This window comes from Budorcas taxicolor, chromosome 13 (assembly GCF_023091745.1).
Source record: "Budorcas taxicolor isolate Tak-1 chromosome 13, Takin1.1, whole genome shotgun sequence".
Classification (NCBI taxonomy): domain Eukaryota; kingdom Metazoa; phylum Chordata; class Mammalia; order Artiodactyla; family Bovidae; genus Budorcas; species Budorcas taxicolor.
In genome coordinates, this window is record NC_068922.1 from 51,447,594 (window position 1) to 51,463,970 (window position 16,377).

At 38.7% G+C, this 16,377-nt stretch overlaps 1 protein-coding gene across 1 annotated transcript in view; it reads right to left on the reverse strand.

Moving 5' to 3' along the window:
• The window catches only part of ATRN (attractin), a 184,712-nt gene that overhangs the window by 47,394 nt on the left and 120,941 nt on the right, over positions 1–16,377 (reverse strand). Inside the window, exons 22-24 of the mRNA XM_052650648.1 lie at positions 12,288–12,382; positions 10,002–10,080; positions 8,268–8,425 (exon numbers count right to left, since the gene is read on the reverse strand). Coding sequence (XP_052506608.1) covers positions 8,268–8,425; positions 10,002–10,080; positions 12,288–12,382 — 332 coding nt within the window. The remainder of the gene's footprint in view (positions 1–8,267; positions 8,426–10,001; positions 10,081–12,287; positions 12,383–16,377) is intronic.

Sequence of the window (16,377 nt, forward strand, 5' to 3'; positions counted from 1 at the left end):
CGCCACCACCCACCTTCCCACCTGACACACAATGTCTGTCTGTGCATTCTCTATCCTGAATACCTACCCTTCCCAACTATAGCCGTGGCTGAAGAGGTGAATTCTGCTGACTCGGGGAACACCTAGAATCACTTTCAGAAAGCAAGGGCTAAGGAAGGGGCACTAACTTTCAAGAGCAACCAACAAGAAACCAGGCACAACTGACCCAACATACCCCCCACCCTCTGACACACAGGCCTTTTCAGTCTGGGTGGTTTTTAAAAAATTTTAAACTGAATCTACAAGGATTTTTATAGTTAGTTTCAAACTCCTTCGGTTAGCAGTTGTAGGTTTTGATCTGTTCCTAATTATGGAAAAGAATTCTGGGATCAGTTCAGAGTGAAAGAATTTGAGTTTACCATGACCATTTTTAAAGCACTAATATTTACACAAGTTGCTGAGTAGAGAAATAAATTGCCTCACTTTGCTTTAAATAATGAGAATCAAAGACAAAAAAAGAGAAAAGGCTTTTGTCTGCACTGAAAGTCATACTGAAATTTCACTGAATGGGTTACGCTGTACCATTTATACATTCCCCGGTTCTCTTCCTTAAATAAGTCTCTACATTAACTAAATCTGTACAGTCTCCAAGTGTGTATTTAAAAGCTAACTATACCTAAAAAGGCTAAAACTCTGAGGAAAATAAAGCAATAAAGAAAGGTACAGCCCTCTCTGTTAAGAACATGCTCACATCTGCCCAGGAAGATACAAGCTCAGTCCTCCACTCAGCACACACCAGATACAGTCCTCAGTGTGGAGAGAACCAGCACTGATCAGGTTCTTGTATGAAGACACCAAAGGTCCAGCCACACTGTTTGTGAAAACTGCAGCTTTTTGTACCAAAGAGCAAAAACATATTTTCAAAAGAACTTACCTGTTTCTCAAGGAAAGCCTGGCAAACTAAATGGTGAACATGCCATCATTTATTTTCCGAAGTGCTCCTGAATGCAGCTTTCATAAGTGGATCTTATTCGAGTGAGTGATCCAGTTCAGGTGAAGAGGACCAAAAAATCAGGCAGAAAACCAATATTTCGTTGAGTCTTAAACTTGAAATGAGTACTTCAAAAAGTGAGTGTGGGGAAGAGATCCCTCTAGAAGGGAATGACCATTTCAGTGACTTTCAGAGGGTGGAGCAACTGGGCATTGGGAGGAAAAAAAACAACTAGAACTCGGCATTGGCAACAGCACAGCTATCTCCAGCACAAAAGCCTGTTTATGCGCACAGAGCCCTCTTTCCAAATGGGAAAAAATATCAGCAACGTAAGTCAAGATTGTCACTAAGAATCTTAAAAAATATTAATCATTTTTCAACTATAAGAAACAAAGCTTGAAGTTCAATCAGATTTGGAATATAACAAGATATGTCAGTATAAAAACAACTTCAAATTAAAACAAGTCAATAAATTATATTTAAAAATATTTTATAATAGTATGTGCTCTATAACTTGGCAGTGTTAGCAGATGTTATCAAAATGAAATTGTACTAAGTACAGAGCCTAGAGTTCATATTCCCTAGGATCAGAGAAACAACCTAACCCTGCTAGCCCCACGCCAAATATAGCCAATGGCAGAGAGAATTTTAATATGGCTCCTAAGATGCCTACTACACTGATGTGCAGGAGAAGGTAATGGTGACCCACTCCAGTACTCTTGCCTGGAAAACCCCATGGACGGAGAAGCCGCCTGGTAGGCTGCAGTCCATGGGGTCTCGAAGTGTCGGACACGACTGAACGACTTCACTTTCATGCACTGGAGAAGGAAATGGCAACCCACTCCAGTGTTCTTGCCTGAATCCCAGGGACGGAGGAGCCTTGTAGGCTGCCGTCTACGGGGTCGCAGAGTCAGACACGACTGGAATGACTTAGCAGCAGCAGCACACTGATATGCATACCCTGTACAATCCTCTCCTCTGGAGTGTGAGTGGGTCTGATCTCATCTGATAAGCCCTTTGAAAAGAAGGTCCAGGAGAAGTCAAAGAAAGGTGAAGCTTCAGTAGGTCTGTATCTATTTTTGGTCTTAAATTTTTACATTCAAATGTTATATAAATGGAATCATGTAGCATGTAAAATTTTAAGATATTTTTCCTACTCAGCACAATTTCCTCAGATTCATACAAGCTGTTGTATCAACAATTCGTTTCTTTTTATTCCTGAATATTATTCCATGATATGTATGTAGTACAGTTCATTTAATCATTCACCTGTTGAAGAATACTTGGGTTGCTTTCAGTTTGGGGCTATTATGAATAAAGCTGCTAAATATTGCTCTACAAGTGTCTGTATGAACATCAGTTTTTATTTCTCTGGGATAAATGCCCAAGAATATAATTGCTGGGTTAAGTATAGTAAATGCAAATTTAGCTTTATAAGAAAAACACCAAACTATTGATATTTTCCAGAGTGGCTGTACTATCTTACCAGCAATGTATGCATGATCTAATTTCTCTGAATTCTAACATTTGGTGTTATTACTGTTTTAAATTTTAGCCATTTGATAGGTATGTAGTAATATCTCATTTTAATTGTGGGGTGTGTGTGGTTTGTTTTTTTCTGTCACACCATGTGGTTTGTGGGATCTTTGTTCTTCCACTAGGGACTGAAGCTGGGGCCTCAGCAGTGGAATTGTGGAGTCCTAACTACTGGACCACCAGAGAGCTCCTCTTCTTGGCTTTAACTTGTATTTCTTGAACAGCTTTTAATGCTGAACATCTTTCATGTCATTATCTACCATATTTATATCTTCTTTGATAAAATGTCTCCATGTCTTTTGTCCATTTTCTGACTGGACTGCTTTTTAATGTTGCATTTTGAGAATTCATCTTATCTTCTAGGTACAAGTCCTTTGTCAATAATATCTTTTGCAAATACTTTCTCGCAGTATATAACTTGTTTTTCATCCTCCTACCAAGGTCTTTCACAAAGCAAAGCTTCTGATTTTGATGTGAGCAATTTTTTTCTCATAGGTCATGTTTTTGTTGTCAAATATGAAAATCTTTTGCCTAGCTTTAGGATATGAAGATGTTCTCCTTTTTTTCCCCCCTTAAAGTTTTATAGTTCTACATTTTACACTTAAATCTGTTATCCACACCGAATTAATTTCTGTATAAAATGTAAGGTTTAGGTCAAAGTTCATTTACTTGTCTATGATTGTCCAACTCTTCTAGTAGCTTTTTGTTTGAAAGGCTATCCTTCTTCCACTGAACTGACTGCACCTGTCAAAAATCAGTTGGATGTATTTATGCGGTTCTATTTCTGGGTTCTTTATTCTGCTCTACTGATCTACATGTCTATCCCTCCAATAATACCCACAATGTCTTGATTAGCTAAATAGTAAGCCTTATTAATTTTCATATAGTAATTCTTCCCACCTTATTCCTCTTTTCAAAACTGTTACAGCTATTTTAGAATCTTTGCTTTTCATATAAATATTAGAATAAGCTTGTCAATGTCTAAAGAAAAAAACTTGCTTTTTTTTAAACTTTAAAAAATTGGGGTAAATATTAAGATAAAATTTATTAATATTTCACTTTAACCAGTTTTAAGCATATGATTCAGTAAGCACAGATGCTGCAAAGATTGGAAGAAAGGACGCTATGAACAACTTTTTGTCAGAAAATTTGAAAATATATGAAATAAATTAATATCTAGAAAAAATTAGCTTAATGGATGCAGATAAGAGTATCCAAAATATCCTGTAACTACTGGAATCAGCAGTTAAAAAAGAAAACAAACTCCACAAATAAAACACCAGAATCAAATGGTTTCACAAGAGAGATCACATACAATTCTAAAGTTATATGATTTTTTCCACAAATAAGAGAGCTAACTTCTCAGCTTATAATTAATTAAAGGCTAGTTTAATACCTATAACAAAGACAGGAAAGGAAAATTATGGACTTTCTTACTGAGACAGATACAAAATTCAAATCAAAATATTAGCAAACTGAGTCCAGCAATGCATAAAGTAAAAAAATAATACATCATTGCAAGTCAGGTTTATTCCAGGAATGCAAATAAACTTCCAGGGTCATGGTTTACACAACAGGACAAATGGTAGTGCCATTCACTAGAACGAAGCACAGGGTTTGGGGCTAAGATTACAAGAATGACTCTCTGAGTACAGGGAGCTTATGAGTGGCCAGGCAGAAATGTCTAGGCAGCAACCAAGAACACTTGTCTGGTGTTCAAGTATAAGCAGGGCTGAAGACAGAGTACTGAGAATTACCAGGACAGAAATGGTATAGTAAGCCTTACGTGTGGGATAAAGACAAAGGAGAACCATGACCTGAATCCCAGACAGCCCTAATTTTTTTAAAAGATTCCTTAAAAAGACAGACCAGAGAACGAGGGAAAGGACGGACCAGGAAGGCAGGAAGGATAGTGACTCAAATCACGAAATGAGAAGGAAAAGGGGACTGAAGAATTCAGTCACTGGAGTCCACCATGACAGGCAACTTCAGGATGTGGCGAAAGAAGTTGGACTGATGGGTGAATGGAAACCAGAAACAGGGAGTGGGGTCAATGTTTACAAGAAGGCTAGCTGGAAAGGGAAGCAGACAGTGTGACAGAACGAAGGAAAAAGTAGATTAGAGGATAAATATATAGATCACCTAGACAGGAAGAGAAAACAGAGTGGGAAGTAAAATTACAATGCTGAGCCTGTCCCCACCCTCCAGAAAGGAAAAGAGTGACTGACTGTTCTTTAGTTACAGTCTCAAGGTGTGAACACACACCCACCAGAACTAGATTTCAAGCCCATCCTGACTGGTCAGTGCAGACGTGCTTCACTAGACAGTGCCACTGAAAGTTGGCAAGTATCCACAGCCCCAGTCCAGCGACCACACTTCCACAGCTAAAGGTAAACCAAATGTTCAAAGTTCACCCTTCCCAAATTCCACCTTTCCCCAAAAGGAAAGGGGTTAAAACAGAAAGCACTAAGGCAAGGCCCCAAAGACACATGGCAGATGGTTATAAAGAGCACAAATGGGGCCAGGAGTGCACTAGGCCCCTGGGAACAGAGAAAAGGAGCAGGCTGGTAGCAGCAGTGGCTGCAGCAGCCAACAAGAACCCTCAGACCTACCCTTTCAGGTCACAATACAAGAATCTGACATGGAGATGCTACAGGAACAAGCCAGGACTAAAACCTGCATCTGTATGACTATAGACCTAAACTCTTAAGGTGACCTTAGACACTGCCCGACACTGTCCCCATTACCCTCCATCTTATCCTCCTCTAAACTCCAAGAGCATTTGGGGTTCTTTTCATATGGCACTTTCTACACTTTAGCTTTCACTGGTTATATTTGTTTGCTTCACTTATAGCCACCTTACTCACTCCAGAATTGAAGCTCTTTGTGTAGCTGTACAGGCTTTTAAGTGGCAAGACCTCAATGAAGAAATGAATACAACTGTAATTACCAAATGTGTTATACACCAACTTGCTTTCAAAAGTGCTTATAAATTTCCTTCATAAGTGATTTAAGCTAGCCCCACTACAATCTTCTTTATGGTCTGTGCTCAGCACTCCTTTATCACAGATATCACAAAGGCAAAGCAGTATTAATATTGTACATCTCATTTACAGCAAGTTACACATTAGTGACAAACCACTCAATATCACAGTAATCCAAGTCTATGCCCCAACCAGTAACGCTGAAGAAGCTGAAGTTGAATGGTTCTATGAAGACCTACAAGACCTTTTAGAACTAATACCCAAAAAAGATGTCCTTTTCATTATAGGGGACTAGAATGCAAAAGTAGAAAATCAAGAAAAACCTGAAGTAACAGGCAAATTTGGCCTTGGAATGTAGAATGAAACAGGGCAAAGACTAATAGAGTTCTGCCAAGAAAATGCACTGGTCATAGGAAACACCCTCTTCCAACAACACAAGAGAAGACTCTACACATGGACATCACCAGATGGTCAACACCAAAATCAGATTGATCATATTCTTTGCAGCCAAAGATGGAGAAGCTCTATACAGTCAGCAAAAACAAGACTGGGAGCTGACTGTGGCTCAGATCATGAACTCCTTATTACCAAATTCAGACTTAAATTGAAGAAGTAGAGAAAACCGCTAGACCATTCAGGTATGACCTAAATCAAATCCCTTATGATTATACAGAGGAAGTGAGAAATAGATTTAAGGGCTTAGATCTGATAGATAGAGTACCTGATGAACTATGGAATGAGGTTCGTGACATTGTACAGGAGACAGGGATCAAGACCATCCCCATGGAAAAAAAATGCAAAAAAGCAAAATGGCTGTCTGAGGAGGCCTTACAAATAGCTGTGAAAAGAAGAGAGGCAAAAAGCAAAGGAGAAGAGGAAAGATATACACATCTGAATGCAGAGGCCCAAAGAATAGCAAGAAGAGATAAGAAAGCCTTCTTCAGCGATCAATGCAAAGAAATAGAGGAAAAGAACAGAATGGGAAAGACTAGAGATCTCTTCAAGAAAATTAGAGATACCAAGGGAACATTTCATGCAAAGATGGGCTCGATAAAGGACAGAAATGGTATGGACCTAACAGAAGCAGAAGATATTAAGAAGAGGTGGCAAGAATACACAGAAGAACTATACAAAAAAGATCTTCACTACCCAGATAATCACGATGGTGTGATCACACATCTAGAGCCAGACATCCTGGAATGTGAAGTCAAGTGGGCCTTAGGAAACATCACTATGAACAAAGCTAGTGGAGGTGATGGAATTCCAGTTAAGCTATTTTAAATCCTGAAAGATGATGCTGTGAAAGTGCTGCACTCAATATGCCAGCAAATGTGGAAAACTCAGCAGTGGCCACAGGACTGGAAAAGGTCAGTGTTCATTCCAATCCCAAAGAAAGGCAATGCCAAAGAATGCTCAAACTACCGCACAATTGCACTTATCTCACATGCTAGTAAAGTAATGCTCAAAATTCTCCAAGCCAGGCTTCAGCAGTACGTGAACCGTGAACTCCCTGATGTTCAAGCTGGATTTAGAAAAGGCAGAGGAACCAGAGATCAAATTGCCAACATCATCCACTGGATCATGGAAAAAGCAAGAGAGTTCCAGAAAAACATCTATTTCTGCTTTACTGACTATGCCAAAGCCTTTGACTGTGTGGATCACAATAAACTGTGGAAAATTCTGAAAGAGATGGGAATACCAGACCACCTGACCTGCCTCTTGAGAAATCTATATGCAGGTCAGGAAGCAACAGTTAGAACTGGACATGGAACAACAGACTGGTTTCAAATAGGAAAAGGAGTACGTCAAGGCTGTATATTGTCACCCTGCTTATTTAACTTACATGCAGAGTACATCATGAGAAATGCTGGACTGGAAGAAACACAAGCTGGAATCAAGATTGCTGGGAGAAATATCAATCACCTCATTTATGCAGATGACACCACCCTTATGGCAGAAAGTGAAGAGGAACTAAAAAGCCTCTTGATGAAAGTGAAAGAGGAGAGTGAAAAAGTTGGCTTAAAAGCTCAACATTCAGAAAACGAAGATCATGGCATCTGGTCCCATCACTTCATGGGAAATAGATGGGGAAACAGTGGAAACAGTGTCAGACTTTATTTTGGGGGGCTCCAAAATCACTGCAGATGGTGACTGCAGCCATGAAATTAAAAGACGCTTACTCCTTGGAAGAAAAGTTATGACCAACCTAGATAGCATATTCAAAAGCAGAGACATTACTTTGCCGACTAAGGTCCGTCTAGTCAAGGCTATGGTTTTTCCAGTAGTCATGTATGGATGTGAAAGTTGGACTGTGAAAAAGGCTGAGCGCCGAAGAATTGATGCGTTTGAACTGTGGTGTTGGAGAAGACTGTTGAGAGTCCCTTGGACTGCAAGGAGATCCAACCAGTCCATTCTGAAGGAGATCAGTCCTGGGATTTCTTTGGAAGGAATGATGCTAAAGCTGAAACTCCAGTACTTTGGCCACCTCATACAAAGAGTTGACTCACTGGAAAAGACTCTGATGCTGGGAGGGATTGGGGGCAGGAGGACAAGGGGACGACAGGGGATGAGATGGCTGGATGGCATCACTGACTCGATGGACATGAGTCTGAGTGAACTCCGGGAGTTGGCGATGGACAGGGAGGCCCGGAGTGCTGCGATTCGTGGGGTCGCAAAGAGTCGGACACGACTGAGCGACTGAACTGAACACATTAGTGAATTTAAGTCTCCACTACAGAGATTTCACCATCTTTGTAAGATGTAAAAGCACTTCTTACCTGAATTTTGATGGGCCAGGTGAAATTACTGACATAAACAAAGAAAGTGATATTTGGGTGGTTGCGAAAATCAAACTTCTCATTAGAGAAACTATCTTTGTACTCCTTAATGTTGGTTTTTGAAACAACAGGCATCTCTTCTCCAGCTTGGGTTCCAGCTGTTCAGAAGAATAGAATGAAATAAGAGATTTTTTTTTTTTGAGCAGAATCTTCCCTCACTAATAATAATGATGATAGTTAGAATTTATTAAACACTGTGTTCCAGAAATAGCACTTAACAACTCAATCTCATTTAATTCTAACAATTATTATCCTCGCCATTTACACATCAGAAAACTTAAAGTTCAGGAAAATTAAGAAACTGATTCAGATCACACAGCTAGGGAGAGTTTGGATTTAAAGCTGGGTAGGCTGATACACAAGCCAGTGCCCTCAACCCAAATGGTTTTACCAGGAACCCCTACAACTTCTCCCACAGAAACAGGCAGCAGTAACTTTGAAGCAATGGCATTCACTCTGCCACTTCACCCGCTTTGAATTTACCCCTTTAAATCTGTTTGGCAGTGCTCCAGATCCTCCATACAAGGGACACAGATTCCACACAAGCGATGGCTAGCAGTGACCTTAAGTCTCAACACTAGCAGGGAGGAAGGAGTTTTAGGGGTCACTCAGTCCCTTCTGCTACCAACTACAACCGACTCTAAATTCTCCTGACCTGATATAAACTCATCCTATTCCCAAGCAGTCCTTCAACATTCAATATTGTCCCTCAGCCAGGAATTCTAGCGTCTATAAAGACTCATGAAACAGGCTTTTCCCATGGCTGGAGTCCGACTGTCACTGGAAATCAATCACATGCTCAGGGATGCTACCTTTCTCCAAACAAAGACTGTGACATGATAAACACAAAGTGAAGTGCAAAGTAATGTTTTTGTTTCAGTCTAACTGGTCATATTTTGACCGAAAGACAGTATTGTGACAGTAATAATGATGATGAAACATAATTACCATTTTTTGAGAATTTATCATGTTTCTAGTACTACACTGAATACTTTATTTATTATCTCATTTAATCCTCAGGATATTCTACATGGCTGGGTATTTTCATTATCCCATTTCATACCTGAGGAACTTGGCTCAGAAAGCAGAGTTGAAGTAACAGGCAGAATTCATATCCAGGTCCACTGAGCTACTTCTTAACTACTATATCAGGGCCACCTTTTCTTTCTTTAGTAGGTTTTCTGCCCAGCAGATCTTCTTTAGTAAATCATAGTAAGGTAAATAAGACAGCAAAAGCTTTGCTCATAAAGCTTTATTTAATTCCCAAAGCACATTTTTCTTTGAACCCATGAAAATCTCATTCTATTAAAAATGCTGCATCTTTCACCTCTGAAGCACAGATGATAATGGTAGCACCAGAGCAGTGGCTATAGCAATGATATTAATGGTGTTAGCCAGGTGAGGTAGTGAGCATGTACTGGTCTTGATACCATGGCAGGCACCGACAGGTACAGCTGAATTTAATCTACACAACTGCATGAGATAAGTATTATTACTTTCTTTTTAAGATGAAAAATCCTATGGGTCTAGAGATAGGTTTTAGATACTTGCTCAAGGTCTTCCAGCTAATAAGTTAGCAAAGGGTTAGGGTTTCAAATCCATCTGTCTGTCTCCATAGCCCCTTTTCTCAACTCTTTCTCAATCAATTATCTCCACTTGGGAGGGCTTCTTTACCTGAGAAGCTGGCAGCCCAGGTGATGTTGAGGTTGAAGTTTTTGGAGGCATTGATGAACATGTCCAAATCCCTGTTTTGCTGGTGAGATGTACAAATAATTAGAGAATTAATTACTGTAATAGTTTCTTGGTTTTAAAGGGGTAGTTAAATTTTACTACTCTCAACTTTGTTAGTTACAAATAAAATTTTTAATGTCTTAAAACTCATTTAAAAGACAGCAAAATTTTTAACCTTAAGATAAGCAATAAACAAGTTTCATTTCCCTCCCATAAAAGTAGGAGATTTAATGCTTTATCAAATGCCAAACTCTATGAAAAAGTATCTTTTAAAAAAAGACCCTCACCAAAGCACAATGACCTACATCTTGTGACCTATATAAGGGGAATCAGTCTCTTAAGGACCCTTTGGGCAGCCTTTCCCAAATGTCTGCAGAGTAAGACACTTGATCAACTGTCATTTATAAATCAAATCTATGTACTTCTAAACCCATAGATTAAATACAGTATAAAGTTCTCCAAAATGGAAATGGTTTTTAAGAAACAGCATATAAAGCTGAAATAAACTAAATTTTAACCTTTCTTTTTTTTAATTTTAAAACTTTTGATTGTCTTCACCCATGATTAAGAATATTTTTCTCTCACTAAAAATATTATTTCAAGAGAAATGACAGAATATGCTTTATTATCTTTGAAAACTTTGTATACCACTTAGAGATACAGCAATTTGAAGAGCTAGTTTATTTTGACTCTTGGTTTTAATGACTGAAAAAGGTATCTCTGAGGAATGTTCTGGGCCACCTGGAAAAAGCACTGTCAGCTGTGCTAGGTAAATCATGATACTAACTTTTAGTTTTCCCTAAAACTTGGCTAATAAATCTCTTTCTTGGGGTCAAAAAATTGTTGTTCCAAATGAGTCAAATGCTGTATTTTGTATTTTTGAATGCAATCTTGCTGAAATTCTTCACACTGAAAAATTTTAAAACAGGTTAGAAAATAAAGGTTTTAAAGAACATTCTTCTGATAGTTTTTCAGCATAAAAATTATAACAATGGAAGCATTTCCAAACAGCTATTTTCAAAACATGATTTCCAAACCAGAAGTTCCTCTCATAAAGCAGTTACCTTCTCATTTATTGATAAAGCCTCACCATCCTCTTGAAGGGACAGCTCAAGTGTATATCTATTTATTTGGCCACGTTGCGGCAGGTAGGATCTTAGTTCCCTGACCAGGTAATTACTAGCAATTACTTCTTTCCACGGAAAGGATTAGTAAACTTGAAATCCTGGTGCTTTTGTAAAAAACAAGACATATACACTGTATAACTCTGGAATATAAAAACAAATCTTACTTTCATTTAATTGTAAACATCCCATATGGACTTCATTTTTCTACTGACTTATTTATTTCTTAAATTTAACCACGCTTGCTGATAACATTTGTTATCAAAGGAATATACTTTGGCTCATTATCATATTGTTTTCCATGTATTGTTATATTTATCATATTTTTGTAATGGTAAATGGCTTTGTGTATATTGATAATAAGAAGCCTCCAAGGAAGCACCTAAATAATTTATCATCAAGTTTAGTAAAATTTCACTATGTACCAGAGTAGGTATTAAATGACTTTACATCTCACTGAAGAAGTCGTATAGGTGTGTGTCCATGTTCTAGACATTTCACTTTAAAATGTCACACTGTGTTGGCTCCCTTTTACTTGTAGGTAACACCTTATGGCATGCTGGGGTTCACCATTAACAACAATAGACATAAAAATATTTTTTAAACAGTTATTTAGTAGTAATTTCAATTATTTCTGGCTGACTTCTTATGGGGCAACTAAGCCTTCACTGTTTTAACCTCCTAATGAGGGTAAGAACTCATTCTAGGAGCTTAAGTGTTACCTCTGCCTGCATCACTGGTATTAATTTCTATTTTAAAGCAGTAAAATTGGGTTCTGCCACTGCCCCACTAACAAGGAAGTTCCCCTTGCAGTCTCCTCTCCTTTCCTGTATGGGGCTGTGATGGGCTGATGGATAAACCAAGTATGTGTGGAGTCAATTTCAGTCTGTGTATCAGACCATGGTAAATCTTAACGACACCATTCTTACCTTTTAACTAGAAAGGAAATAAGATGCAGAGTCTAACATTTCTTTCCTGTACCTCTAAACATTATCCTGTGAACTCCACTCTGGAGACCACTGCTAAGGCAGTGCTTCTATCCATAATGACCAAGGAAAAGATCCACACAAATTCAAAACAAACTAAGAAGACTTCTATATCTTACTTCATCAGGTGTCGCCACAAAATTGATGGCTGTGTAATAGCGGTCATCTTCCTGGGATAGGCTAAAGGTGAACTGATAGTCAATAAGAAGAGTATCTATGGAAAGAAAGAAACGTGTATTTAAAAACTGAAACCACACACAGTATGTCTCTGGAGATACAGATCGATTTTCTCATAAATATTTAATAGCCAGGAAAGTACTTTTAGCAAAGTTGTGAGCAACAATGTTTTGTTTGAGTTAACCCACCAAAACCTCCTTGTATGATGACCCTGGTTGAGATTTTAGGCTCCCATCAAACTTACCTATAAATATTAATTGATCATCTATTCATGCTTAAAGATACAAAGCTATAAATTAATGGTATAAAAGAAATCAAAACTCCACGTAAAAATGGTTGACTCCAGGTCCAGGGCAAGGAAATACCTGTCTCAGTTAACTTATTCTAGAAAGCAAGGAAGCATTCAAAGACTAATGTAGCAAAAGAACAGAGCTTGAAAATGAGCCTACTGGCTAAACATGGTATAATTTAATTCTAAAAAGTACTGCAAAACTCAACAACTTGATTTGAAAATGGGCAAAAGCCTTGAATAGATATTTCTCCAAAGATATACAAATTGCTAATAAACACATGAAAGGGTGCTTAACATCATTGATCATTAGAGAAATACAAATCAAAACCACAATGAAACATTATATCATCTATAGTAGAACAGCTACTACCAAGAAAAGTGTTGGTGAGGATGTGGAGAAATTGGAACTGTCATGTACTACTAGTGGGAATGATGCATCTATTGTGAAAAACAGTATGATAGTTCCTCAAAAAATTAAAAATAGAATTACTGAATGATCCAGCAATTCCACTTCTGAGTATGTATCAAAAAAACAGAAAGGAGGATGCTAAAGGACTATTCGTACAACCATGCTCATAGCTGTCAAAGAAATTATAGCCCAACAGTGGAAGCAATCCAAATGTCCATCAACAGATACACGGATAAACAAAATGTGGTATATACAATGGAATATCACTCTCAGTCTCAAAGAGAAAGGAAGTTCTGACACATGCAACAACATGAATGAACCTTGAAGACATTATGCGAAATGAGATAAAATAAATAAATAAACAAGAAGACAAATACTGTGTAATTCCACTTATATGAGGTACCCAGGTACCAAATTCACAGAAAGTAAAATGGTGATTACTAGTGAGTAGGGGAAGAGGGGAATGGGGAGTTGTTTACAAGTTTATTTTTCACTACTCAAAAGACGGCCAAATGATTTTCCAAAGTGGAAAACCATTTTATATTCTCACAAAAACTTTATAAGGGTTTCAATTTCTCCACATCCCTGCTATTGGCTTTTATTTTTCAAGACAAATATATTAAATGTACTAGATTACAAAAAATTAACTGATGTGGTTTCAGGTTCCACACTATAACCTCTAAGAACTGATCAGCTGCCTGGGTTTGGTACAGTATCAAAGGATAACATCCATGAGTTCAGTTCAGTTCAGTTCAGTTCAGTCACTCAGTCGTGTCTGACTCTGTGACACCAAGAACTACAGCACGCCAGGCCTCCCTGTCCATCACCAACTCCCAGAGTTTACTCAAACTTATGTCCATGGAGTCGGTGATGCCATCCAACAATCTCATCTTCTGTCGCCCCCTTCTTCTCCTGCCTTCAGTCTTCCCCAGGATCAAGATCTTTTCCAATGAGCTGGCTGTTTGCATCAGGTGGCCAAAGTCTTGGAGCTTCGACTTTAGCGTCGTTCCTTCCAACGAGTATTCAGGATTGATTTCCTTTAAGGTTGACTGGTTTGATCTCCTTGCTGTCCCAGGGGCTCTCAAGAGTCTTCTCCAGCACCACAGTTCGAAAACATCAATTCTTTGGCACTCTGCCTTCTTTATCATCCAGTTCTCATATCTGTACATGACTACTTGGAAGACCATAGCCTTGACTATACAGATCTCTGCCAGCAAAGTGATGTCTTTGTTTTTTAATACAGTGTCTAGTTTTGTTGCAGCTTTCCTGCCAAGAAAACATCTTCTAATTTCATGGCTGCAGTCACCACCTATAGTGATTTTATACCCCAGGAAGAGGAAATTTGTCATTGTTTCCATTTTTTCCCCATCTGTTTGCCATGAAGTGATGGGACCTCATGCCATGACGTTAGTTTTTTTTAACATGAATTTTAAGCTGGCCTTTTCACTCTCCTCTTGCACCCTCAAGAGGTTCTTTAGTTCCTCTTCACTTTCTGCCATTAAAGTGGTATCGTCTGCATATCTAAGGTTGTTGACATTTCTCCTGGCAATCTTGATTCCACCTTGTGATTTATCCAACCCTGCATCTCCTATGATGTGCTCTGCCTATAAGTTACATATGCAGATGACAATAAACAGCATTGTCATACTTCTTTCTCAATTTCGAACCAGTCAGTTGTTCCATATGTGGTTCTAACAGTTGTTTCTTGAGCCACATACAGGTTACTCAGGAGACAGGTAAGATGGTCTGGTATTCCCATCTCTTTAAGAGTTTTCCAGTTTGTAATGATTCACATTGTCAAAGGCTTTAGTGTAGTCAATGAAACAGAGACAGGTGTTTTTCAGGAATTCCCTTGCTTTCTCTATGATCCAGTGAATGCTGGCAATTTGATCCCTGGTTCCTTTGTTTTCTAAACCCAGCTTGACTATCAGGAAGTTCTCAGTTCATGTAATGCTGAATCCTAGCTTGAAGGATTCTAAGCATAATCTTACTAGCATTTGAAATGAGGGCAACTGTCTAGTAGTTTGAACAATCTTTAGTACTGCCCTTCTTGGGAACTGGAATGAAGATTCACCTCTTCCAGTCGTGTGGCCACTGCTGGGTTTTCCAAATTTGCTGACATATTGAGTGCAATATATATCTTTATAGCATCATCTTTTAAGATTTTAAATAGCTCTACTGGAATTCCACCACCTCCAGTAGCTTTACTGGCATCAGTGCTTCCTAAGGCCCAGTTGACTTCACACTCCAGAAAGTCTAGCTCTGGGTGAGTGACCACACCATCTGGGTCATTAAGATCTTTTTTGTACAGTTCTTCTGTGTATTCTTGCCATCTCTTCTTAATCTCGTCTGCTTTTATTAGATTTTTACCGTTTCTGTCCTTTACTGTGCCCGTCTTTGGATGAAATGTCCCTTTGGTATTTCCATTTTTCTTGAAGAGATCTCTAGTCTTCCCTTTCTGCTGTTTTCCTCTATTCCTTTCCATTGTTCACTGAAGAAGGCCTTCTTGTTTCTCCTTGCTATTCTCTGGAACTCTGCATTCAGTTTGGTGTACCTTTTCCTTTCTCCCTTTCCTTCCTCAGCTATTTGTAAAGCATCCTCAGACAACCACTTTGCCTTCCTGCATTTGTTTTTTTAGGGGATGTTTTATTTGCTGCCTCCTGTACAATATTCTGAACCTCTGTCCATACCTCTTCAGGCATTCTGTTTACTAGATTTAATCCCTTGAATCTATTCCTCACCTTCACTGAATATTCATAGGGGATCTGATTTAAGTTGTACCTGACTAGCCTTGTGGTTTTCCCCACTTTCTTTAGTTTAAGCCTGAATTTTGCTGTAAGGAGCTGATCTGAGCCACAGTCAGCTCCAAGTCTTGTTTTTGCTGACTGTATACAGCCTCTCCATTTTCGGCTACAAATAATGTAATCAACCTGTACTGACCATTTGGTGATGTCCATGTGTAAAGTCGTCTTGTGTGTTGTTGAAAACAGGTGTTTGATATGATCAGTGTGTTCTCTTGGCAGAATTCTGTTAGCCTTTGCCCTGCTTCACTTTGTACTCCAAAGGCAAACTTGCATGTTACTCCAGGTATCTCCTGACTTCCTATTTTTGCACTCCAATCTCCTATGATGAACAGGACATCTGGTCAAGACTCCGCAATCCAATGCAGGTGGCATGGATTGAGCCCTGGTCCTGCATGCCGAATGGTGCATCAGAAACAACAACAACCAAAAACCACTCTGTCCTTTTCTTTTCATTTTATTATTTTTTACTTTACAATACTGTATTGGTTTTGCCATACATCAACATGAATCCGCCACACGTGTTCCCA